Source organism: Musa acuminata, chromosome BXJ3-6 (genome assembly GCF_036884655.1).
Source record: "Musa acuminata AAA Group cultivar baxijiao chromosome BXJ3-6, Cavendish_Baxijiao_AAA, whole genome shotgun sequence".
In the NCBI taxonomy this organism is placed as follows: Eukaryota; Viridiplantae; Streptophyta; class Magnoliopsida; order Zingiberales; family Musaceae; genus Musa; species Musa acuminata.
This window is the reverse complement of record NC_088354.1, coordinates 33,356,569-33,380,684: the sequence shown is the minus strand read 5'-3', so window position 1 is coordinate 33,380,684 and position 24,116 is coordinate 33,356,569. Positions and strand designations below refer to the sequence as shown.

The 24,116-nt window shown below is 42.0% G+C and overlaps 4 protein-coding genes across 4 annotated transcripts; 3 read left to right on the top strand and 1 right to left on the bottom strand.

Moving 5' to 3' along the window:
* The first annotated feature begins 5,010 nt into the window (after positions 1-5,010).
* On the top strand, positions 5,011-6,698 carry LOC135639792 (alpha-(1,4)-fucosyltransferase-like). Its single transcript, XM_065153700.1, has 3 exons — positions 5,011-5,606; positions 5,707-5,880; positions 5,972-6,698. The coding sequence occupies exons 1-3, from the start codon at positions 5,061-5,063 to the stop codon at positions 6,533-6,535; spliced, it is 1,284 nt and encodes a 427-aa protein (XP_065009772.1). The 5' UTR covers positions 5,011-5,060; the 3' UTR covers positions 6,536-6,698.
* A 466-nt stretch (positions 6,699-7,164) lies between these two features.
* On the top strand, positions 7,165-8,824 carry LOC135640034 (alpha-(1,4)-fucosyltransferase-like). The gene is made up of 3 exons (XM_065154123.1): positions 7,165-7,658; positions 7,738-7,911; positions 7,986-8,824. Exons 1-3 carry the CDS (start codon positions 7,173-7,175, stop codon positions 8,547-8,549), a joined length of 1,224 nt encoding a protein of 407 aa, XP_065010195.1. The 5' UTR covers positions 7,165-7,172; the 3' UTR covers positions 8,550-8,824.
* Positions 8,825-10,415: 1,591 nt separating this feature from the next.
* Positions 10,416-12,590, top strand: LOC103989072 (alpha-(1,4)-fucosyltransferase). The gene is made up of 3 exons (XM_009407823.3): positions 10,416-11,007; positions 11,093-11,266; positions 11,901-12,590. Exons 1-3 carry the CDS (start codon positions 10,438-10,440, stop codon positions 12,462-12,464), a joined length of 1,308 nt encoding a protein of 435 aa, XP_009406098.2. The 5' UTR covers positions 10,416-10,437; the 3' UTR covers positions 12,465-12,590.
* Positions 12,591-14,610: 2,020 nt separating this feature from the next.
* On the bottom strand, positions 14,611-16,572 carry LOC103989783 (probable alkaline/neutral invertase F). Its single transcript, XM_009408732.3, has 4 exons — positions 16,180-16,572; positions 15,662-16,093; positions 15,019-15,577; positions 14,611-14,906 (listed from the first exon to the last, which is right to left on the bottom strand). The coding sequence occupies exons 1-4, from the start codon at positions 16,570-16,572 to the stop codon at positions 14,611-14,613; spliced, it is 1,680 nt and encodes a 559-aa protein (XP_009407007.1).
* Positions 16,573-24,116: the final 7,544 nt, after the last annotated feature.

Genomic DNA, 24,116 nt, shown 5'->3' with positions numbered 1-24,116 from the left:
ACTTTTTTAATCATAGAAGGCACGAAGAAAGTCTGCAATTATCTTTTTGGTCATAAAGGATAAAAAAGAAGTTTGAAATTACCTGCACTAGATCTTTGTCCACGTGGGTAGATAGATAGAGGAGTGGCCTTCATCTTCTCCTCCTTCTCTATATACCATGTGATGGGTATGTGTATGATTAACCGATAATATATTCTTTATCATTTTATATAGCAAATTCAAATAAGAGCGACATTTGGAACTCTTTAGTTTTTCTTATGTTTGACTCAATTAATTATAAACAATACTTCTTTATGTTTATTAATTAAACTTATAAAATAGTTTTTTAGCTTTTATTTACTATCACTATTATATGGATAAGATTAGCATCATATTTTTTTCGATGATCTACTTTGTATTTATATTTTGTTTTCTTTTATTTGTTTTTATTAACTCAATATCGATAATATTAGCTTGATATTTTTTTTTGGTGATTTACTTTTTTTTATTTTCTTCTTTGTTTATATATATATATATATATATATATATATATATATATATATATATATATATATATATAAACATTGAGAGTTGGAAGTAAAAGTCTGATTCAAAAAAATTTTCTTTATATTAAAGAAAAAGGGTGGGATTCTTTTTGATAAATTAAAAAAAAGTAAAACAATGAGCTTGGCATTGCAAAACCGCTGTCTTTTTTGAATGGTTAAACGAGCTTAACCAATGAATAACCAATTACAAGGTTGCGTTATTTGACTATGACTTGAACCTATACAAACTCAGCTAAAATTAATGTTAGTCTTACACAAGCCTTTGGTCAACACAAATGGCCATGTTCTATTTGATAAGCTTATGTCAGCCTAAGACTTTTCCAAGGTGTTATAACTCCATAAATTGACCATCTTACTTGTGCTAGACACACACATTTACTTTTGTTAATGATCAGAAACCACTACTACAAGGTGTTATTATTTGACATGTCTACTGAATAAATCATGTGATATGATGCTAATTATAATACTTGATGGTTCATCCATTCTTGTCAAAGTAACACTCATTTACTCTCGTTAATGATCAGAAACCTACTACAAAGGGCTTAAGGACACTACTTGATGAGGGTAATAATTACGATAAGACTTGCGTGACACCCGCTGACGCCCCGCGCCCCTATTAGGCTGACACCGCGTGACTGACACGGGTCGTAACGCCAACCGAGACCCATTAACGACCGCTCAGGTTCGACTCCGCACGCTACGCCAATAGCGATGTCAGACGTCATTAGAAGGTACGATCCTACCCCCTACGGGCAGGCATATCAGGTAACACCGAACTCCCCTATAAATACCCTTGCATTCTAAACGGGAAACGGGGGGCGGGGGGGGGGGGGGGGGGGGGGGAGGACACCAACATAGATAACAACCCCCCTACGATTATTCACTGACTGGATCGTCGGAGGGGTCGGGTCGAGCTCTATCGTCCCGACCTGTGTGCAGGGACGAAGGCGAGGCGCTTCTCTCCGGGTGCGTTGGCAAGGAACCCCCTCCCGAAGGAATCGGCAACCCGTCATCCGGACCCGAACCAAGCCGCGTCAACCCCGAGGCCACGGCTAAAAAGTTATTTACACCAACATAATGGCGCTAGAAGGAGGGCCGATGTCAAGGGATCGCTAAGCCAACTCGGCCGAAACCGCAATCGAGGGGGCGCATCCGGTCGGGGTTCCAAGGGAACATCCCCCGCGGACAGGTCTCTGTAGCGAACACCCCGCCGCAACTTCAGAGTGCTATTGGCGAATCTTCAACGACCAGGGCTTGTTACCGCCCGACGCCCCCTCCACCGAACCATCGCCCGTCTCGTCCGAAGCCTTTCTCGACCTCACCTATCAGGTCCAAGTTCTAACTGGTATGATACAGTCCATTATTCCACTCGTCTCCGGAACGCTGCACCCCCCGGCCGCCGAACCGGTGCGACAGCAAGAGCCGCCTGCTCAGGCTCAGGCGCAGCTCCTGGAGCTTCCCACTTCGCCTCGGATCCCGTCGTCCCCGCTCACGGATCGAGTCACGACGGACCGGAGGGGCCACACCCAACCCGAGGCCTTTCCTTCGGCCTCAACGAACTCCCTGCGAGCCCAGTTGCTCCTCGTCAGTCAACGGATTGACGAGGTATAGAAAAAGGTTCGCAGGTCGAGAGGAGATCTCTGGGAGGACATACATCAGGGATCCCCATTTGTCCCCGAAATATAGGATCAGACGGTCCCACAGAACTTTCGTCTCCCCTCTCTCGACACGTACGACGGCTCCACCGACCCAGCGGACCACGTAGCCGCCTTCCGCACCCAAATGGCACTGTATGGAACTTCTGACGCTCTGATGTGCAGGGCGTTCCCCACAACACTAAGGGGACCAGCCCGCACGTGGTACGGCGGCCTGAGGACCAGGATCGTCGCCTCATTCGACCAGCTCGCTAAAGACTTCGAGCTCAACTTCCTAGCCAGCGCACGACCGAAATCGTCTGTTGCCTTGCTTCTCGGACTACACCAGAGGGAGGACGAGTCCCTCTCCCACTTTGTGAATTGTTTTGCCACGCAGATCCGGGGATTATCCGACGCTCACCCCTCTCTGTTGATGCAGGCATTCATGACAGGACTACGACCTTCCCGATTCTTCTGGTCCCTCGTTGAGAGACCCCCCTCCGCGGTACCGGAGATGCTTCAGCGGGCGAACCAGTTCATCGCGGCTGAGGCTTGGATGGCCGGAAAGCAGGAAAAGCACACGAGGGTTAGACCGGAGCTGGCTTGCGGGCAACAGCCTACCATGACTAGGCGCAGGCTGGACCAATCCGACCTACCCGCTCCGAGGCCTCCTCTGCCCCCCCTAGGCGCATCTTGAACAGAGATATTTCTCCAGATAAAGGAGAGAGGGTTACTCAGGGCTCCCGTTCCGATGAAAAACCCGCGAGAGCTCGCCGACCAGTCCAAGCATTGTCGCTTTCACAGGCAAAATGGGCACGACACCGAAGACTACCGCGAACTGAAATGGCAAATCGAGGAGTTCGTCCGCGGGGGACACCTCAGTCAGTACATCCGACATAACGGGGAGCCCTCGCCTCTCCCGGAGGGCCCCGTGGAGCACCACATTGATGTCATCACCGGAGGACCGGCGGCTGGGGGAACCAGTATGTCGGGGAGAAAGGCATACGCCCGTTCCGCTAGGATCGACGCTCCCCAACGTGGTCCTGACCCCAAGGTCGCATTCCCTCCCGAGGACGTCAAGCCACCGGAGCACGACGATGCGCTTGTGATAATGGCTCGAATCGCTAATGCCCGGGTGAGGAGAATCATGATTGACACCGGGAGCTCAACCGACATGCTCTATCTGGACGCCTTCCAGAAGTTGGGGCTAACTAAAGAATCCCTAAAGCCTATCTGCTCGGCGCTCATGGGGTTCACCGGCGATTCTGTCTCACCATTGGGGACTGTTACCTTGCCCCTCACCTTGGGAGCGTCGCCCCGAACAAAGACGGTGATGTCCACCTTCTTGGTGGTAGATCTTCCTGCTGCCTACAACGCCATCCTCGGCCACCCGCACCTCTCGCAACACAGCGTAACAGATCCAATCGAAGTAGCTCATCGGCAGCAGCCGCTTGTGTCGTGCTCTTCGGCCTCGTGTCGCCCGGAACCACGCCTGCGCGGCCTGTTCGCCCGAGTTCAGCTCCTCGGCAGCAGCCACCTGTGTCGTGCTCTTCGGCCTCATGACGCCCGAAACCACGCCCGCACGGCCTGTTCGCCCGAGTTCAGCTCCTCGGCAGCAGCCACCTATGTCGTGCTCTTCGGCCTCATGACGCCCGAAACCATGCCTGCGCGGCATGTTCGCCCGAGTTCAGCTCCTCAGCAGCAGCCACTTGTGTCGTGCTCTTCGGCCTCATGACGCCCGAAACCACGCCCGCACGGCCCGTTCGCCCGAGTTCAGCTCCTCGGCAGCAGCCGCCTGTGTCATGCTCTTCGGCCTCATGACGTCCGAAACCGCGCCCACACAACCTACTCGCCCGAGGGGGCTACCGCCCCTACGGCCGAACCCAATCCGACCTGCGAGTCGTTCTTCGAGGTTCCTCGGCCATTCACTACCCAGCACCGTAACGGCTCACCCGACCTTCCTCGATTGCCAAGCACCACGAGTTTCACGCCCAGGGCGACGTACCGGCCTTCGGCCGACGAAGAAAGTTCTTTAAAACTGAAGCCATGCCTCAGACCCCCCCTTTACGGCAACTGACGCATAGCTTCCTTTGGTGGGGGAGTATGATGAGGGTAATAATTACGACAAGACTTGCGTGACACCCGCTGACGCCCCGCGCCCCTGTTAGACTGACACCGCGTGATTGACACGGGTCGTAACGCCAACCGAGGCCCATTAACGACCGCTCAGGTTCGACTCCGCACGCTACGCCAATAGCGATGTCAGATGTCATCAGAAGGTACGATCCTACCCCTTGCGGGCAGGCACATCAAGTAACACCGAACCCCCCTATAAATACCCTTGCATTCTAAACGGGAATGGGGGGGGGGGGAGGACACCAATATAGATAATAACCCCCCTACGATTATTCACTGACTGGATCGTCAGAGGGGTCGGGTCGAGCTCTCCCGTCCCGACCTGTGTGCAGGGACGAAGGCGAGGCGCTTCTCTCCGGACGCGTTGGCAAGGAACCCCTTCCGAAGGAATCGATGACCCGTCATCCGGACCCGAACCAAGCTGTGTCGACCTCGAGACCACGGCTAAAAAGTTTTTACACCAACACTACTACTTTAAAGAAGAGAGAGAATACTTAGCTCTAAGCTCTTAGAATTTGAATATAATCTCGACAATTTTGGAACCAGTAGTGCAATTGATTTTACCGTTGGATCCCACTAGTGGGTCCCCTTTTTGTCACTTCCATTTCCAATACTAAGGCTGGTGACTCGGCGGGGAAGTCGAGGATTTGCGATTAGAGTTCTCTTTCTCGCTATAAGAACTTCGTGGACTACGTCCGGTCTTCTCCACTTCGGCTCTACTCTTGGCTTCTCTCTCCGCGCGATGCCGCCACTAAACAACCGCGCCGCCCTCACCCGCTTCGTCCCCTCGTCCATCCTCTTCCTCCTCGTCCTCCTCCTCGCCAGCTACCTCGACTTCTCCTCCCCCTTCCGCTCCTCCTCCTCCTCCTCCTCCTCCGCTGCCGCCTCTTTCGCCGCCGCCGCCAGGCCTATCCCCGACACCCCGGAGGCGCCAACCGCCAACCTCTCCTCCGCCGCCGCCAACGACAAACCGCCTGAGCCCTTCACCGACCTCGCCGCTGCCTTCGCGAGATGGGACGAGGAGGTCGGCTGCGACCGGTTCCGGGAGAAGCACCGCAACTGGACGGCCGACGCTTCGGCGATCCAGAACGCCGAGGCCGGCGACTGCTCGACGCTCGGGGCCAGGCACGTCAGCGTTCTGGTGAAGAGAGGGGGTTGGATTCCGGACGAGATGGATAACCTGTACTCCTGCCGCTGCGGGCTGACCTGCCTCTGGACCAAATCCGACACCCTCGCCGACAAGCCCGACGCCGAGCTCTTCGAGGGATGGATGCGACCTCCGCAGACGGTAAGCCATCAGACGTAGACTCTATGTCAACTCGTTTCTTTCTCCTTACACATTGAAATCTGTTCTTCGTGATATCTTCCTCTGTTACTCTCCGATCTAGAGAAGAAAAGGAGAACCCCTTCGCGCTTATCTCGACATCGAGGCCAGCAGGAAAAGAACAGGATTCGAAGACATATTTGTGGGGTATCATTCCAAGGATGATGTCCAGTGCACATATCCAGCGTCCATGTTTCGCAAATTCCGGAGCTACCGTGTCTCCCCTGTGAAAAGAAATGTAATCCATCTCTTCCGGCTTCCTTCGATTGCGATGCTTCAAACGTGTTCGACGGATTGAGATGATTAAGATCCTTTGTGAATCTCGTCAGGACACCCTCGTCTACTGGTCTTCCTCAAGGTGCTTCCAGTTTCGGAACGAACTCGCCGCCAAATTCTTCGCCAACATCTCCCACCACTCCTTCGGAGGGTGCTTGAACAGCGTAGGGGGGACTGATGCTGCGCTCGCCTTCTACCCCGAGTGCAAGACGGACATGATGGCGGAGCCACACTGGTGGGATCATCTGCACTGTGCCATGTCGCACTACAAGTTCGTCCTGGCCATTGAGAACACCAAGACGGACAGCTACATCACCGAGAAGCTCTACTACGCACTCGACGCCGGCGCGGTGCCCATCTACTTTGGGGCGCCGGACGTGGACAGCTTCGTCCCGCCGCATTCCATCATCGATGGATCCAAGTTTGCGTCAATGGAGGAGCTGGCTTCGTACGTGAAGGCCGTGGGAGATGACCCCGTTGCCTACGCGGAGTACCATGCTTGGAGGAGGTGCGGCGTGATGGGGTACTACGGGAAGAACCGCGCCACCAACCTGGATGCGCTGCCGTGCCGGCTGTGCGAGCATGTGAGCAGGAAAGGTGGAAGAGAGGCTGCATGATGGCAGAGTGAGTTCTTCGGAGCCATGTCCTGCTCAGAGTTTGGAAGAAAGGTGTCGATCATGTTGGATTTCTGGCTGTTTACCGTTTTGCTCAATTGTGATGGGACGATCTGCTGTGATCGAATTCTGAAGCTATTTGTTGATTGGAATAAAAATAATAATCGTAAAATGATGTTCATCATACGAAACTTCAAATCTCTGACTCGCTTACGAAATCTATGGGCTCTTCTTTCCAGTGACATTAAATGGTAGATGAGAAACTGTACCAATCCCTAGATTTTGCACGTGATGAGGAGTTTGGAAAAACCATTAAATTAAGATAAATAAATACTTATATTGTTTCGAGTAAGTTTGGCACGTGCTGAGATTTACGTACGTATAATTAATATCGAGCCATATATAATGCTACTGAATCCACCATTTCACGTTTCCCGTGGTACGCTACCTTGAAACCTACCTGCTATTTGACTTGAGGATATATAGATTGTTTTCCTGCGGGACCCAACGTTCTACCAATCATGCAGAGGGTAGGTATTCAAAGAGTAGTGGCTAAAGAAACAGATGAGTTGTCCGTAGACTAATAATACTGGGGAATATGATGGGTCAAACTCTTCGCGGTGTCTGCTCACCCCATTCCATGTCGCCGCTACGCCACCACGCGCTCGCCCGCTTCCTCCCCTCTTCCTCCCTCCTCCTCCTCCTCTTCCTCTTCGTCACCAGCTACCTCGACTTCTCATCCCTCTCCTCCACCTCCTCCTCCTCCGCAATGGCCGTAGCCAGGCCAGTCCGCGATCCCGCCCTCCAGAGGCGGGCCGAGCCCCGCACCGACCTCGCGGCCGCCTTCGCGAGATGGGACGAGGAGGTTGGCTGCTATCGGTTCCGCGACAAGCACCGCAACTGGACAGCCGACCCGTCGGCGATCCAGGACGCCGAGGCAGGCGACTGCTCCACGCTCGGCGCCTCCCACATCAGCATTCTGGTGAAGGGGTGGACTTGGATTCCCGACGAGACGGACAACCTGTACTCCTGCCGCTGCGGCATGACTTGTCTCTGGACCAAATCCGCCGCCCTCGCCGACAAGCCCGACGCCGTGTTCTTCGAGTGGAAAACGCCTCCAAAGACGGTAAGAAGAGACATGTATACATAGCAGAATGGAATCAGACTAGCTCTCACCTCTGTCGTCTACCCTGTTCTTAAAACAGAGGCGAAAGGGTGAACCACTTCGTGTTTACATGGATCTCGAAGCCAGCAGGCAACCAACAGGATCGGAAGACATATTTGTTGGATTCCATGCCAAGGATGATGTTCAATGCACATATGCTGGATCCATGTTCCGTAAATTCCGGAGTTACTATGTCTCCTCCAAGAAAAGAAACGTAAGTCATCGCTTCCAACTCCACTGTCAGAGCTTTGACGCATATCCCCTCACCTTCATGATGAATCTTCTCAGGATGTTCTTGTTTACTGGTCTTCGTCGAAGTGCTACCAACACCGAACTGAGCTTGCAGAAAAGTTCTTTGCTCACATCTCGCATCACTCCTTCGGAAGCTGCTTGAACAACGTAGGGGGCAGAGACGCCGCCATTTCCTTGTACCCCGAGTGCAGGATGGAGCTGACTGCCGAGCCACATTGGTGGGATCATCTGCACTGTGCCATGTCGCAGTACAAGTTCGTCCTCGCCATCGAGAACACCATGGCGGAGAGCTACGTCACCGAGAAGCTCTACTATGCTCTGGATGCTGGTTCGGTGCCGATCTACTTTGGGGCGCCGGACGTGCAAAGCTTCGTCCCTCCGCATTCCATCATAGATGGATCCAAGTTTAGGTCCATGGAAGAGCTGGCGACGTACGTGAAGGCTGTGGCAGATGACCCGGTGGCTTACTCGGAGTACCATGCTTGGAGGAGGTGTGGTGTGATGGGCTACTACGGGAGGAACCGTGCCGCCTCTCTCGATGCGCTGCCGTGCCGGTTATGTGAGTACGTGAGCAGGAAAGGTGGAAGAGGTGCTGAATGATAGAATGCCCCGATGAATCCTCTAACAGATGGTAAAGATAGATGATAGAAACAGAGATCACAAGTCAATCTTACGATTAGTATCTTATTTCATGTCTCAATTTTAATGATTCAGCTTAAACACCAATGCAGCTGCTGCTTAGAAGCTAGGAAGGTAAGGGTGAGATTTTAGTGACATAAATATAGATAGGCTAATGATACGAGTAGTGTTGTTCTTCAACTGGTGGGGAGAGTTAGCAGGCTATGAAGGTTACATACTTGAATCACAGGAGGCAATGCAAGGAGGACAAATAGCTCAATTGAAAGTGTTTTCACATCACATTTACCATACCAACGCTAAAAACATTAAATACTAATAATTTAATACAGGAGTTATATTATATATATATTATCCAAATCAGAACTGATCCAGAAAAAATATATATATATATAGGATCTAAGATTTGAGGCTTGATATTAGTTTATCCTTATGCAACAACATAATATTTGCACTTGCATATTGACAGTAAGATTTTTCGGATTGGTATTTTTATCTAGATGTGATAATTGTTGAAAATGGATTAGCTCGAATAAATGATTAATTTCGATAACAATAGTTTGTTCATTAGAAGAGAATTTTTTTTCTTTCACAAATGAAACAAAAGGAAAGTTCATTTATGTCAGTCGTCTTCATTTTTCATAATAAAAAATTGTGACTCTATAAGTGTAATTTGAACACAAAACCGAAAAATAGTGATTCGAAGTTTTGTTTTTTTGGCTGAATTACTCATAACATTTATAATCATATTTTCATGATAGAGGTATTTGATGAATATATATATATACGTCTTTTGATAGTATTAAGTTGGTCAAATCATCAAGATCCATAATTTTTATTTTTTTTTACTATTATCTTAATGAATGATCTGCATATTTACGAGATTCAAAGATGTCAATATTATGTCATACATGTTAAACTTGAGTGACAAATACAAGCATCATTGACCTTAGAGGATTCATATGTAATTTTGTTTTATTTGACGTGGAGGGAATAGTCTATTAGATATGTGCTCTATTAAAAATATTGAAACATGATCTCATAGTGGGGAGATAAAATACAGCTTGTGGATGCTCCCAAGTTGCCTTTGAGTGAATCTAACAAAACCTAATCTCTCATCAAATTGTTGGCACATGCCTTGTTTGGGAGGATTTGCATTGACCAGCTTTAACTTGCCACTAAATCCGATGCTCATGAATGGTATAGAAAAGAAGAAGAAGAAGAAGAAGAAGAAGAAGAAGAAGAAGAAGAAGAAGAAGAAGGTTGGTGATTAAGAAAAAGAAAAAGGAAAAAAATGTCTTTGCAAGTTCATACGTAGTTAATTCTAAATCCTATCTTGTACGATTCAAGTGTAGAATATGTTTCTTGACTTTGATGTGAGGTATCTACTTTCTTTCACTTTGAATATGACAAGTTACCAAAAAGCATATTGACACAAAAGATTAACATGTCACCCAAATATAATCACATGACCACACCATAAGCTTCGGCAGACTTTGAGTACATGCATTTATGTGCAACATTTGAGTAGATTATAAGTTTCGATTGCGTAGTTCATGGCTCCCAACTCACATGTTGAGTGGCCCCGCACCCATCTCGTCTGCCGCGCCATGCTCCCTTCTCTCAATATAATTATAATTATAATTATATATATCCGTATAAGTTAATTTTATATCAATAACTTTAAGTTAATTCGTAGTTGGATTTCTAACTTATAATATATATATATATATATATATATATATATATATATATATATATATTATCACGAACTTAAAATAAAATAACGAGGCAAAATGAAGTATAACAGCAAACAACGGCCACTCTCCCTCCACTCTTCTCTGTTGGCCCGATGCCGCCGGTAAACAACCACGCCCTCCTTCGCTTCCTCCCCTCCTCCGTTCTCGTCCTCCTTGTCCTCCTCCTCACCACCTACGTTGACTTCTCCTCCCTCTCATCTCACTTCGGCTTCTCTTCCTCCTCCTTCGCTGCGGCCGCCAGGACCATCGCCGACCCCGGCCCTGCCCCCGCCCCAGCCCTCGCCGACAACGTTGGGAGGCTCGCGGAGCCGCTCCCCGACACAGCCCCTACCCCTGACCATCCGCCCGAGACCTTCACTGACCTCGCCGCCGCGTTCGCGAGATGGGACGAGGAGGTGGGCTGCGATCGGTTCCGGGAGAAGCACGGTTACAGTAACTGGACCGCGGACCCGTCGGCGATCCAGGACGCGGAGGCCGGCGACTGCTCGAGCCTCGGCGCCAGGCACGTGAGCATTCTGGTGAAGGGGTGGAGTTGGATCCCGGACGAGATGGATGATCTGTACTCGTGCCGGTGCGGGATGACCTGCCTCTGGACCAAATCCGAAGCCCTAGCCGACAAGCCCGACGCCGTGTTCTTCGAGTGGGATTCGCCTCCGAAGACGGTAAGACGTTTAAGGCGAACCACTTATGTATCCCCAATTCTCTACTACATCTTTGTTCTAATAACTCTCTTTTTGTTGCCGACAGAGGCAAAAGGGTGAACCGCTTCGAGTGTATATGGATATCGAACCCACTAGGAAACGGTCAGGATATGAAGACATATTTGTTGGTTATCATGCCAAGGATGATGTGCAGTGCACATACCCTGCTTCCCTTATTCATAAATCCCGGAATTACCATGTCTCCTCTAAGAAACGAAGCGTAAGCTATCACTTCTCTTTTCCTGGAGTCACAAGTGGATATATTTGGATACTTAATGTGGTGTCTTTTGATATTATTGCTTTTTTCCAAATTGCATGAGTTATAATATGTGTGAACTTTATTGGTCATCTCCATATAAGCTTGCTTCCTCTTTATTTACAAGGAGAAAAGATTACTATTTCATATTCTCATTTTAGACATGGTTCAAATTAAAATGTTTTACCAAACTAAATTTTAGCTTTTTTTTTTTCTACAAGGACAAGTAGTACAAATGAAATTTGATCTCAAGATCTTACCATTATCACTCAAAATCTTGTTGCCAAATAAGCTAGTCATTATTTCGAATCTGATGGTGGTGTACAAGTTCCAAATCTTATACTTCAAATATTGATTGATGGTGAGCTTCAAAATCACATCAAACAAATTTAAGCATTTTACTTCTATGTTTGAAAGAAACTTGGAAAATTCTTCTGCAATTTAAAATCCTGATTACTGAATGATAGAAATGACTACAAATATGCCTGAAATTGTCATGACTACAGCAGCGTATGGTTTTATATAGACTGCTCTCTGAAAAATAGCAAAATGACTATATGTTATCTTTACTCTTTTCTTACCTTCCAAATCTTCTCAGGACATCCTTGTCTACTGGTCTTCTTCGCGGTGTTTCCAGTTCCGAAACGAACTTGCCGAGAAGTTTTTTGCCCACATCTCCCATCATTCTTTTGGAGGTTGCGTGAACAATGTAGGGGGTAGTGATGCAGCACTTTCCTTCTACCCCGAGTGCAAAATGGAGCTGGTCGCCAAACAACACTGGTGGGGGCACGTACACTGTGCCATGTCGCATTACAAGTTTGTCCTCGCCATTGAAAACACCAAGACGAACAGCTACATCACCGAGAAGCTCTACTATGCTCTTGATGCTGGTGCAGTGCCCATCTACTTTGGGGCACCGGATGTCGAAAGCTTCATCCCTCCGCATTCTATCATTGATGGATCCAAGTTTGACTCCATGGAAGCGCTGGCTTCGTATGTGAAGGCTGTGGCAGATGACCCCATTGCCTATGCAGAGTACCATGCTTGGAGGAGGTGCGGCGTGATGGGTTACTACAGGAAGAACCGTGCCACCAGCCTCGATGCGCTGCCGTGCCGGCTGTGCGAGTATGTGAGCAGGAAAGGCGGAAGAGATGCTGCGTGATGGCAAAGTAGGAACTTGTAAACATCAAATGATCAAGTCAATTTAGCTGTAAGGAAGTTTGGATATTATGGCAATATTTACATGAATTCTATTCTTGAAATGTCAGCGTAATAATTGTAGTAGGAATTGAACCTGGTTATTCTTGAACTCAGAACTATTCCCTTCAATGATAAAACAATGAGATTGTCAAAACTATTCTGGATTTTAGATCTGTCTCAGACTACCATTTACCAAAACATCCTACACTGAATTTTCCAACAAATTCCCCAAAAATGACTAAATTAAACAAACACCAGATCAACACAAGCTACAGGTCTAAGCATCTAAACCTAAGAATATAAAGAAGTCCACCATGAAAGCATAACATCTTTTGCACCGACTACTACCACCACCAACACCGCTGAACTAAGATTTCAACTAGTCTAACTATATATGTAATAAGATTAAAAGAATCACAATAGTAATTAATCCAATTGCATTGAAAACATCATAGCGTTACCATTCATAAAAGTACAGATCATTTTGCACATACCAAGCAGAACATAATGCACCAACAGGCTATGAACACTATGCAATGGCATGTGTAAGACCCATGTCCAAAAATATATGGGAATGTGGCATGGGACTCATGCAGATGGGTGATTGGAATACTTGATACCTCCATGCCAACAACAAACCATAATGTCTGAACTATTTGGGGTGGAGCAAAACCGCTAGTCAAATTAAGAGTAATCTTTTTTTTTTTGGTTTTCAACAAAGTTTTCTAGGTTCTCTCCTCGTACTACTAATTGTAATTTATTCAACTCATCTAACTGGTGCATCTAAAGATCTTCTTTGGACATGTCCTGATGCAGTGCAGGTTGTTCTCATGATAAATAAGATTTCATGGAACGATTGAACAAGATTTTAGGGCATCTCGTTAGGATAATATTACTACTAGTTGGAACTGTCTCCTCAATTTTGCATTAATTTATATCAGATTAGATGCTACCATAGCAAGCATGTAACTCGGCCTCTTGACAAAAAAATAAAGGTTCTTGTTGCATGGTTCACTATGAAAGTCATGGTTGATCATCTCCTACCAGTGTTCTATCCAATTCACGGAGGAGACAATGCCTCCTAACATGTATCAACAAACAAGAGACTAATTAAACTAATATAGTGTTCAAGTTAAAGTGTAATTTTGTCTAAATTCAAAGTTCTGGTGAAATACTTGTTCATTAAGGAGAGAAGGGGATGATAGACACCAAAGAGATCATGCAAGACAAATCTGGAATTCTCCCTAAGGTTTATTTGAGACCACTTAGCAGTCTAGCAACGCCGATAACCATCCAAATACCTATCAAGGATTCAGCTAAATTTACGAAAACATTTGGTGAAGGATCAGCTATATAAATGAATCGGTGATTGCCTAACAACATCGCAGAATAGCCATATAAATGAATCGAAAAGACATTAAAATTCTGAAACAAGCAATCCTATATTGACGAATGCAGATTACCTTCATGTCAGATACGGGTACAAGAAGGGTCGAAGTCATCAGGCGCCACTCCACCGATCGGCGGCGTAAGGCCGCCTGGTGAGGCTGGGGGGAGAGGATAGGGTCGGGAGGTGGCGGCTGTTTGAGTGTCGCCGCGGCTGCCGTCGTCATCGGGTACTCCGCCAGCCATCTAAGGGAATAAGGAACGAGACGGAGATCGATTAACCGATTTGGCGAAGCATGTAACTTTTAAGGTTCGAAGAAAACTGGCGTTATATTCAATCATAACGCCACTGTAAACCGTTACATAGATCATATCGTTTAATATAATCCGAAAGCTGTTACAACAGCTGTTATATTTACTAGAACATAATCTAACATCATGGAGTTTGCACGACCTGTGACGATTGATCGAACGATACATAAGACCTGATATGAACATCTCACATCACTTGCTTGTACACTTCAACAAATTGATTTGGAGCCTCGAGTTGAGATGAATCCAACAAAAGTAAACTTCATTATATTTCAATCGAGTGAATCACAGTTCATCGCGACATTGAGATCAGGTTAATGTTCTAATACACTCGAAGCTACCAAAGTTGGGACGGCGGACACAGGAACGATGACTTTCCAACAAAGAATGGTGTGAGAGAAGGTTGACATTTACGCAGTCCATGAAGCCGGCCTCTTCATGGGAGGCGCCTTCACCTTGTCCTCCTCCAGAGATATCATCCCAAGATGAGAAGGGTCCTCGAGCAGCATTTTAGCCACCAAATAAGCGGCGATTGACCACGTCTGAAACTTCCTTGCTTGCTTTCCGACGTACCTCCCAAGCTTGCCATCATAGTACTCCGGCCATCCATCCTTCGACAGCCTGTTCTCGGCAAGCTCGATCGCTCTTCTAGCAATCTGCGGCCTGCCTGTCTTGATGCAGGCTGCAGTGAGCAGCCATAGAAGCACTACAGTCAACAGCATCGCATGAAGAAGAGAATACAAACTCAGAGTTAGCTGCGGGTTTGATGATACAGCGTAAAAGAACCGAGAGAGAAAGAGAGAACTGCCACTAATTACCTGGCCAAGAACCTCCGTTGTGGTAGCTCCATCTGGTGTTTTTGGGATCACAACCTGTCACGATCCTCCATTCATGGCCTTCTAAAGCAGGATAAGATATCTTCAATGGCATTTCACCCACCAGTTCCTCCCACCTCTCCTCGATTAGGTCCATTATTGCGTCTGACTGCTCTGGTGTAGCAAGCGAAGACAGTATGGCAATGCAATTACCAAGAGCAAACCATCGGAAGTCCATTCTTGCAGGGCTCACATTGCCGACGAAGTAGCCACCACGGCAAGGCATGAAGTCAAATATCCAGTCCGGGATCGAATCAGGAATGACATTGAACTTGTTTACTGCTGTGTGGGAGTATTCTTCGGTCTTGTAGCGATATATATCGTTCAACTGTTGGAAGTCGAGCCAAAAGTAACGTCGCATGTGGTAACCCAAGGCATGCAAGCGCTTCATTATTCTCTCCATGAACTCCTTGCCTTTTGCATCAGATTTAAGCATCGCTAGAGCACATCTCAGTGCCATGAAGAACAGAGCTTGGATTTCGATGGGGTAGCCATAAACACCCTGTAAATTTTGTTTGCACCACCCACACAATCATTATACGAGGAAGAGAACTGCAAACTAAGAACAACATGTCGACAAACTTACCATTCTACGATCAATCATTGAGCATCCATCGGCACAAAGCAAGGTGGGAAATGTGTCGAACCCCTCGGAAAGGCATAACGATAAGATAAGCCTCATCCCATTTTGGCATTCAGGGGTTTCTGACAAGGATAGATCACCAGTAGATTTTGTGTAGGCGCGGAGAAGAATGATCCACCAAAAACCAGAGTCCACGGGTGCAACCCTCCCTATCGCACTCTCACCAAAATCCGCCATTAGAGTTTCAGTTTTCCTGGTTGGATTATTGTTCACCTTGAAGCTCGCTGGCATCACCCCTTCCCCAAGCTTGAATTGATCTATCTTCTTTTCCAAACTTTGAAGGTGAATTGTCTTCAAGAGAAAGTTCTTAACGATCTCATGTTCACCGGTCATTAGAAAAGCCAGAGCACTTGGCACAAAGTCACGGACAAACACCTGATCCAAGGGCCGAAACCACATATCTAAAGACTCAACTATTACAGAGGTATTGGGTCGAACAGGTGTGTCTTGATTGGATGTACCTGGTCGTAGTTAAGGACTTCCCCCGAGGCGTGATCGACGGCGGCTACTGTCCCCACCGGCTGCCCCCGGAAGAAGACGACGGACTTCCTGAGGGCATCCCATGCCTCATCGACCATCGGAGGCAGCTCGAACGGGCTCCAATCCGGCGAGGTCGGCGTCGGCACCGCGCCAAAGGAGTGCATGCTGCCGTAGCTGTCGACCTGCCTGAGATTACCGGTGATGGAGAGATCGCTGAGCGACCGTTCCTCGAACGACAGCCTCCGTTCGATCTTAAACCTCGGCCGATCGAGCTGCCTCGACGAGCGGTCGAAGTCGTCGGCCTCCGCAACGGAGGAGTGCGGCTCCACCTTCCAGACAACCGCCTCGTGCGCCCCGTCCACTGCTTCAGCCATTCTCGTGGCAAATCCTTATCAACTGAATCAGCAATCAACATTCAGACTCAAAAGGAGCTACATTTAATGGAACGGAAGCGAAATAATCGATCTAAAACAAACAAATTAACCAAGCTTAAGCACCATAATAGTATAAAATGAAGGGAATGAGGTCAGAAACCAAACAAGCTAAAATAAATGTGGGAAAAAGAGAAAATATTACATGAGTTCGAGGATGAGAGGGAGCACGAACGCTGGAGATCGAAGAGAGAATGAGATTAGAGCGGGTGGACGGTGTCACTTATATGGTCGATGGCCGGAGGGAGACCGAAATGGCAAGTCTGTGTCCGTTGCGCCTCCTCTTCTTCGTACTCGAGGAGGCCACCGGCTGCAGCCGGTGACTCCACGTAGTCCGCTGTTGGATTATCCGGTGCCACCGGCTTTGTACTTCTCGGAGAACTAAAAACCAAAACCATCTGCGGGCTCCACGCGAGACCCATGCCTTCCGTCCAACTACCACCAAGGTACGCGATGGGTCGTGATTCGGTTGGAAGTGAAGACAATCGTTGACCGGGACCCACATCTCATGAAAAGGTCACACACTGACATGGACGAAGTGAGTCAATGGCACCCAGCGCTGTTAATCTCGCGTCAGGTTAATCGAACGGCCACGGTTCGCTTCGGGTGTGGCAGCACGAACACCGAGGCGTCGGGAGGCGGAAGTCACGCGACAAGAGGAACACGTGGTGAATACGGTGATGGGTGAAACCCTTATCCGAGAGTGGTGCTTCGAATTTGGCAGATTGTAACGTTGTGTTATAAGATTGCAATGCTCGAATTCAATGAATCTTATGTTACATATGAGATAGGCTTCCAATGGGCGATGAATTATGGTAGCTCGATCCTACTCTGTGAATGGGATGTGTATCTCAAGTGATATCAGACGTCAAAAATATGGTAGTCAGTAAAACTCTGATGATATCAGAGAGAGAGAGACAAGGTTTGATGAGTCATAGTGTCTATCTATTCCGTAATATCGATTAAGGATTTAGGTTATTCGATTAGTGTGCAATACTTTTTGAGTAGATATGATAATGGATATAAGATCTTATCCATCCTCACATGTTATTATGCTAATAATAGTAACATCGAACGGTTCAGCTCATGTTTTCACAACTAAATAATGATAGAATAATGTCGTAAATTAATTATCTATTTTAATCGAAAATTTATCTAAGCTTATCATAAAAGGATCTAATACAAGAACACTACACATTATTAAATGAGTTTTTGTCTAATAAGTCTTGATGCAGTTTTTGCTTAATCATTTATTGAATCCCCTTGATTTCTTTACATTAGACTTGTCAATCGTTATTGTGTTGTATAATTGAAATATGAAGTACCAAAACTTTTTTTTTTTTCTAACAACTTAAACACTTTGAATTAATCCTTAAGATTGCTGCTTGCATCTCATCTCAGTTGCTTACTGTGTGATAAGTAAATATTTTAAATAAATAAGATTATAATACTCCAAAATTGTTAATCTTATTTTGCTTCTGAGTTTTAATGAATTATGACTTACCTTTTATTTGCAAATTCTCCTCCTTCAAGTTGATAAGGGAGATATGACACATTGTTAATTATCATCTCCATCTGGTCGAAATGTTATTTTAATTTATAAGAAATAAAAATATTGTATAAAAATTTAATACCAAAACTAAAATTAAATATTGTAAATAAAGATGAAAGATAATATACCTTTGAACACGATAATAAATAGAGTACCACAAATGTTATGAAGCAAAGCACTATGATAATATGCATGTGTTATTAATTTGCATAAGAAATAACTAGATTCTCTTTCTCTCTTCTTATTTTAGGACCGTTATAATTAATGAAGTAGAAATCATGTGTAATGATATGATACTTCAAAAAGTTTCTCCATTAAAATCATCTTCTAATATATAATAACATACATAGATTTTCTTTCTATTTGTCCATAACATTAATTAGAATCTTAATATATTTTAATCAATTAATTAGGTTTATAAAATATAATATTTTTTCACTTGACCCATTAATTGATAAGGTACAAAATAATTTATAATCAAAATAATAAAATAAAATTTATTTAAAAATAATTTTACTCAATTGGATTCTAAAAATTGGAAAAGCTTTTATACACACAAATTTAAAAATAGGCCGATTGGTATAATAAATATAATAATACCTCGTTAAGTTGACTAGTAATGCAAAGTTATAGTAGTTGTGTATTATCAATATTATACTTTCTTCTATATAGTATAATATTGTTAGTTCTTTTTAACGAAGTTCAGAATGACCCATATAATTTATCTTATCAAGATAAATTTTTTTATCATATTCAGTCGTAATATGTATATATATAAATATGAATAAGATAACATAAATAAATAATTTTAAATATATAAATAAAAATATTAATTATGATGTCCACTCAAGTATACATCATCGTATCTTTCATGGTTATTTACAAACTCAATCATAAGAACATATTATCTTAAACACTTTAGATTTAGATTGTAAGGCATTATTAAATGTATCAATAATCAATACAGTAGAATTCAAGTTCTTAACTAACATTAGTTGTTATGGACTTTTTTTTTAGCGACAAAGTAATTTATGTCAATATAGTTAAAACCACTATAATACTTACTATTCTTAGAAAAGAAAGTTACTATAGTATATCATAAAATATTTTTCAGTATTTTGACAATTAAGCACTATACTAAATCTTAAGATGAAATTTTATAGTAATAATGCTTGATTAATGGTTTCAAAGTATACCATGAAATCAACTTCTACTATTAATAATACAACTTATATTATTTTATTCTTATAAATTGTCACTCTAGTTAATATAAACATAAATCATAAAATAAACTTCCTACTATCAAAGTAATTTACAAAATAAATATATAAAAATATTATTATTTTAAGATATTCTGATTTCTTATATGTGAGCATATAGTCTTTCGTTGCTCATGGATATCTTATTTTTATTCTTTTATAGCTTTTCAATATTTTATTCCTGGTTAATTCTAGTATATTCCTAATATTATAATTGTAAAATTGATATCTGATTTAGTATAGGTAAGAGCATATAATAGACTTTCAATTGTGTAATATAAGAAATAATTTCTTTCATTTATTCTTGACTCTTTTCTAAGTCAATTTTAAAAAATATTGATTTTGATTGAATCTTAAAAAATATCTCATAATAATTAATCTTTTTTATATAAAAAATATTATCATAATTTTGACTGTATATCGTTCAACATTATCCTTACCTTTAGTTTTAAAAATTCTTTTATAATTATTAGGTAAGTCAATGAGTTTTCATACATCATTTTGGTCCATTCATTTCAACTCTTTTTTTATTTTATCATATTATGTTCTCAAAATCATCACTTTTCAAAACTTATGAAAAAAATGAAGAATTATTTTTTATTCCTATATCATAATCTAATTTTTATCGATATATCACATAATAAAAAAAAATGATACATCTCTTTTCCATTTAAAAGTTTCTCAAATTTATAAATTGTAGTTGTTATATAAGTAATCAGCAATAATATTAACATTATGCGAGAGTTTATTAATATTATTTTGTTATTCGTTTTTATCAAGTTGTTTAGTGATTTGAAGAATAACTTCTTAAATATAAAATGATAAAATAATATCAATCTATATCTCCTCGATATTAAGATTAAATTTAAGATCACTTCTACTAATTTATTATTTTTAAGAATCTTATATTACTAGATTCAATTATCCTCGATTAAGATAATAAAATATATATCTTTTTTTTTATTTTTTGATAAATAATAAAATATTTAAAATAATAATTAAATCTAATTTCTTTTAATGTAAATTGAAAACTCTTATTTTTGTAAGACAAATCTCAAATATGTAAATATCTTAGTTGGGTTTTCTACTCATCCATAACTCAAAAGGAATTGATGGAACTAACTTACTAGGAATCATATTCAATATATACTTCATCTTAATTCAAGTATAAAAAATAACTATCAGGCTTCTTATTATATTTATAATAGTACGATTTTATCTTTTAATAATTTTTTCTATTGTGCCAAACTTGATAAAGCATATTGAATACCCTACATTCCTAAATATATAGCAAAAGAATCAAAATTCTGATCGAGCTCATCATATCTATCATAAAATTTATCACCCCTATCGAATTTGATAATCTTAATATTTATATTTAGATTTATGTAATGTTGAGCTTGAGACATTACATGAATCTTATATATATATATATATATATATATATATATATATATATATATATATATATATATATATATATATATATATATATATATATATATATATATATATATTCTAATTTTAATGGATCAACTATAAAAGTCGTAAGATATCTCTCGATAAAATAGGAAATATAGAGTAGGCCATATGTAAGTATAAGGAGTTTATGAAACTATATGTTATGCCAATATTTAATTACAGAATCGTTTCAAGCTTAAGATTCATATTAATTATATATAAACAATCATTTAGAATTTCATAATCAATTTTAATTTAATCATAAATATATTGAGCTTACCACCACCAAAAGAAAATAATATCTTAATAATTTCATGACCAACTTTAAATGAATTATAAATATATCGAGTTTATTATCACCAAAGAAAAATAATATTATAATAATTATAGATAAAAAATTAAAATTCTAGAATTATAGGAATATAATATATATCATCAAGATACATCAAATAAGCTATCTCTAAACATAAGCAATAAATACCAAATATTATCATTTTCACATTAAGATGATTCTCTATAACGATAAATCATTCTTTTTTTTTTATCTTCATGTTAAAAATAATTATTATAAATTATTTATAATATAAGTTGAAGTACTAAAGACATTCGTCCAAATAATAAATGAAACTTTTGTAACATTTGATTCAAAACACGATGTTTATATCTTTTCTTTCGTATCACAGCTTATAGTTCTTCTTCATAACTTTTTTTTATCATAATATTTTGTTAAGAAAACCTTTAGTCTATAAGTTTGTATAGCATTTCCGTGCGTCGATGTTCGCCGCTCGCATGCGTGAGGACACAACACTCAACCACGACCAACTCCTACGATAGGCCACCCTCACCAAGGGAGTTGCACCCCCGCAGCTACCCCGTAACACCGTTGTCCAACCATCTGACGATCGCCATGCATGGCCGAAGAACCCAGTGTCGGCCACTCTATTGTGTGCACCAAAGGCCGCCGCCGCACCTCGACAGCAGTTGCACAGAGTGACATTGTCGCCTCACGCAGTCGTCGCTACCTTTGGCAAGGTCGATGACCACAATAGGCCACCAGCACTATTGGACTGCTGCACACAACAGTCATCGCTGCACGCAACAACAATGCCACCGGTGTAGCTTAGACCACCACCCTTCACAGTGTTGTTACGACAGTAAGTTGCCTACGATAGCCCACCGATGAAAACGAGTATCACACCATCTAATGTAGTGCCACCCACGTTATAAGGCCTGCAAGCAAGCGAACAAACAGATTGCAAGACTCGAGCATACTTAAATGATGCATATGAAGCTTTGAGCATAGCGAGCGACGTGGATCACATGGTGCAAGTGCTAAATGGTTGGAATAAAAATAATAATTAGATATAATTAAAATAGATCTAATGCATAAATAGATAAAAAAAATAGATCTACGTTAATTTAAATTTCAATGACACAACTTTGATATCAATTATAAAAAAATAAAATTATTTATGTAAATTTAATATTAGGATTGAAATGAAATATTCTAGATAAAAATGGAAGGTGCATACTTTTGAACACAACAAGGTATCTCCGATGTTATGAAGTAACACATCATATGATTTTCCTAAGTTGGTAATCTGCATAAGGAAAAATTAGACTCTCTTTCTCCTCTTTTCTTATTTTTATGACTTATGAGAAGACGAGAGAAAAAATCTCTATAAATTAAACTCTTTTTTTTTTTTCTATTTTCATGGTTCTGAGAAGTTCCTCATATCAAGATCATCTCTTAAGATATCCTAACATATCATACTTCCTTTCTATTAGTCAATAGCGTTAATTATAATCCAATTAGGATCTCAATATATCTTAACCAATTACTTATAGTCATAAAATATAACACAACTTGGTCGGACCTACGAGGCTAACACAATTAATTATAATGCATGATTTCATGATCCATTAATAAATTACTGAATGATGCACATAATCGTTCTTAATATTTAGCAAAAACTTAATTTTACAGTTATCTACCGCACTCTAAAAAGATCCCGATTGTATTCTTATCAACAAATACTCTATTACTAAATACATTGATCGAATTATTTAAATCCTTATTAACTTAAATATCGAAGGGGTCTTATTAAGTATGCCCCTGATATAGTTTTCAAATCTAGGCCACTACGAGCTGCAAGATTTTGTGATATAAGATAAATGTCTAAAAATAATATATCACAACCCAATTTGATGAGACAACAAACTAATAATTTGGTTGAGGTTGAAGTACTAACCTAACGTAGTTAAGCTTAGATTCTACCATTACAAATTAGACTAAGTTTTAGTTCACCGATGTGTAACACATTAAAAGTAATATTTAGAAATATCAGATATCAGAAATTAAACTCAAACCAACAGATGTCGATAGATCAGGTTTTCAATGCTCCAAAAGTGATATAATGAATTTTCTTTCCATTAGCTTAGTTGACAAGAAAAATCTCTCCAGACACGTTCTTGAGATCATGAACTATTTTCACAATAAAGTGAATAAAGTCATTTTATTTTGATTTTTTTGGCTTCGCATTACTCCTTATGCGAATAATTTATATTTGGATGAATTTTCAATCAAAATAAGCCTCTACTTTTTAAATTTTATGATTCTATCTTGAAAATTTTTGAAACAATACCCCCGATGAAAAAAATAATTTAATCCCTTTTTTCATTAGATCTATTGTCGTTTCTATCATCTTGTCATGCGGGATAGTTCTTCTATACCTACAACCCTCGTGCAAAGGTTGGTCATCACCTTTTGTTGCATGTGCAGTTGCTCCCGTTCACTTGCAACCCTGGTGCGAGGGTTAGCCACATTCTTCCATCATGCGTGAGGTTATCTCCTTCATTTTAGTCCTTGTGCGAGGGTTGATTGTTTTTCTTCCTGTGCATTAGATTGTCTCTCACTAACTCCGAATGACTATTATTATCACGGGCTGTTAAATTTTGATGAAGATGATGATAAAGACATTGGCCAGTAGATTGAGTTGGAAGAGAAGATAAGAGGAGCAACCAATAAAAAGATAAAATGTTCATTTAAAAAAATATATATTATTTTAATTTTTTTTAAAATAGGAGCGTCCACTAAAAAAAATAAAAAAAATAAGAATTTTTTTTTTTTGGGTATTCGCCCTTTATATTTTATAATTAATTCTTAATATACTTCTGAAAAATAATAAAGAGCTCGGACACGACAGGCACGATTC

Coding starts and splice junctions, on each gene's coding strand:
- LOC135639792 (XM_065153700.1), top strand. CDS start 5,061: ATGCCGCCACTAAACAACCGCGCCGCCCTCACCCGCTTCGTCCCCTCG. Junction 5,607..5,706: donor GGATGCGACCTCCGCAGACG/GTAAGCCATCAG, acceptor TCTCCGATCTAG/AGAAGAAAAGGAGAACCCCT. Junction 5,881..5,971: donor TCTCCCCTGTGAAAAGAAAT/GTAATCCATCTC, acceptor GAATCTCGTCAG/GACACCCTCGTCTACTGGTC.
- LOC135640034 (XM_065154123.1), top strand. CDS start 7,173: ATGTCGCCGCTACGCCACCACGCGCTCGCCCGCTTCCTCCCCTCTTCC. Junction 7,659..7,737: donor GGAAAACGCCTCCAAAGACG/GTAAGAAGAGAC, acceptor TTCTTAAAACAG/AGGCGAAAGGGTGAACCACT. Junction 7,912..7,985: donor TCTCCTCCAAGAAAAGAAAC/GTAAGTCATCGC, acceptor GAATCTTCTCAG/GATGTTCTTGTTTACTGGTC.
- LOC103989072 (XM_009407823.3), top strand. CDS start 10,438: ATGCCGCCGGTAAACAACCACGCCCTCCTTCGCTTCCTCCCCTCCTCC. Junction 11,008..11,092: donor GGGATTCGCCTCCGAAGACG/GTAAGACGTTTA, acceptor TGTTGCCGACAG/AGGCAAAAGGGTGAACCGCT. Junction 11,267..11,900: donor TCTCCTCTAAGAAACGAAGC/GTAAGCTATCAC, acceptor AAATCTTCTCAG/GACATCCTTGTCTACTGGTC.
- LOC103989783 (XM_009408732.3), bottom strand. CDS start 16,572: ATGGCTGAAGCAGTGGACGGGGCGCACGAGGCGGTTGTCTGGAAGGTG. Junction 16,094..16,179: donor AAGTCCTTAACTACGACCAG/GTACATCCAATC, acceptor CCCTTGGATCAG/GTGTTTGTCCGTGACTTTGT. Junction 14,907..15,018: donor CAACGGAGGTTCTTGGCCAG/GTAATTAGTGGC, acceptor TGTTGACTGTAG/TGCTTCTATGGCTGCTCACT.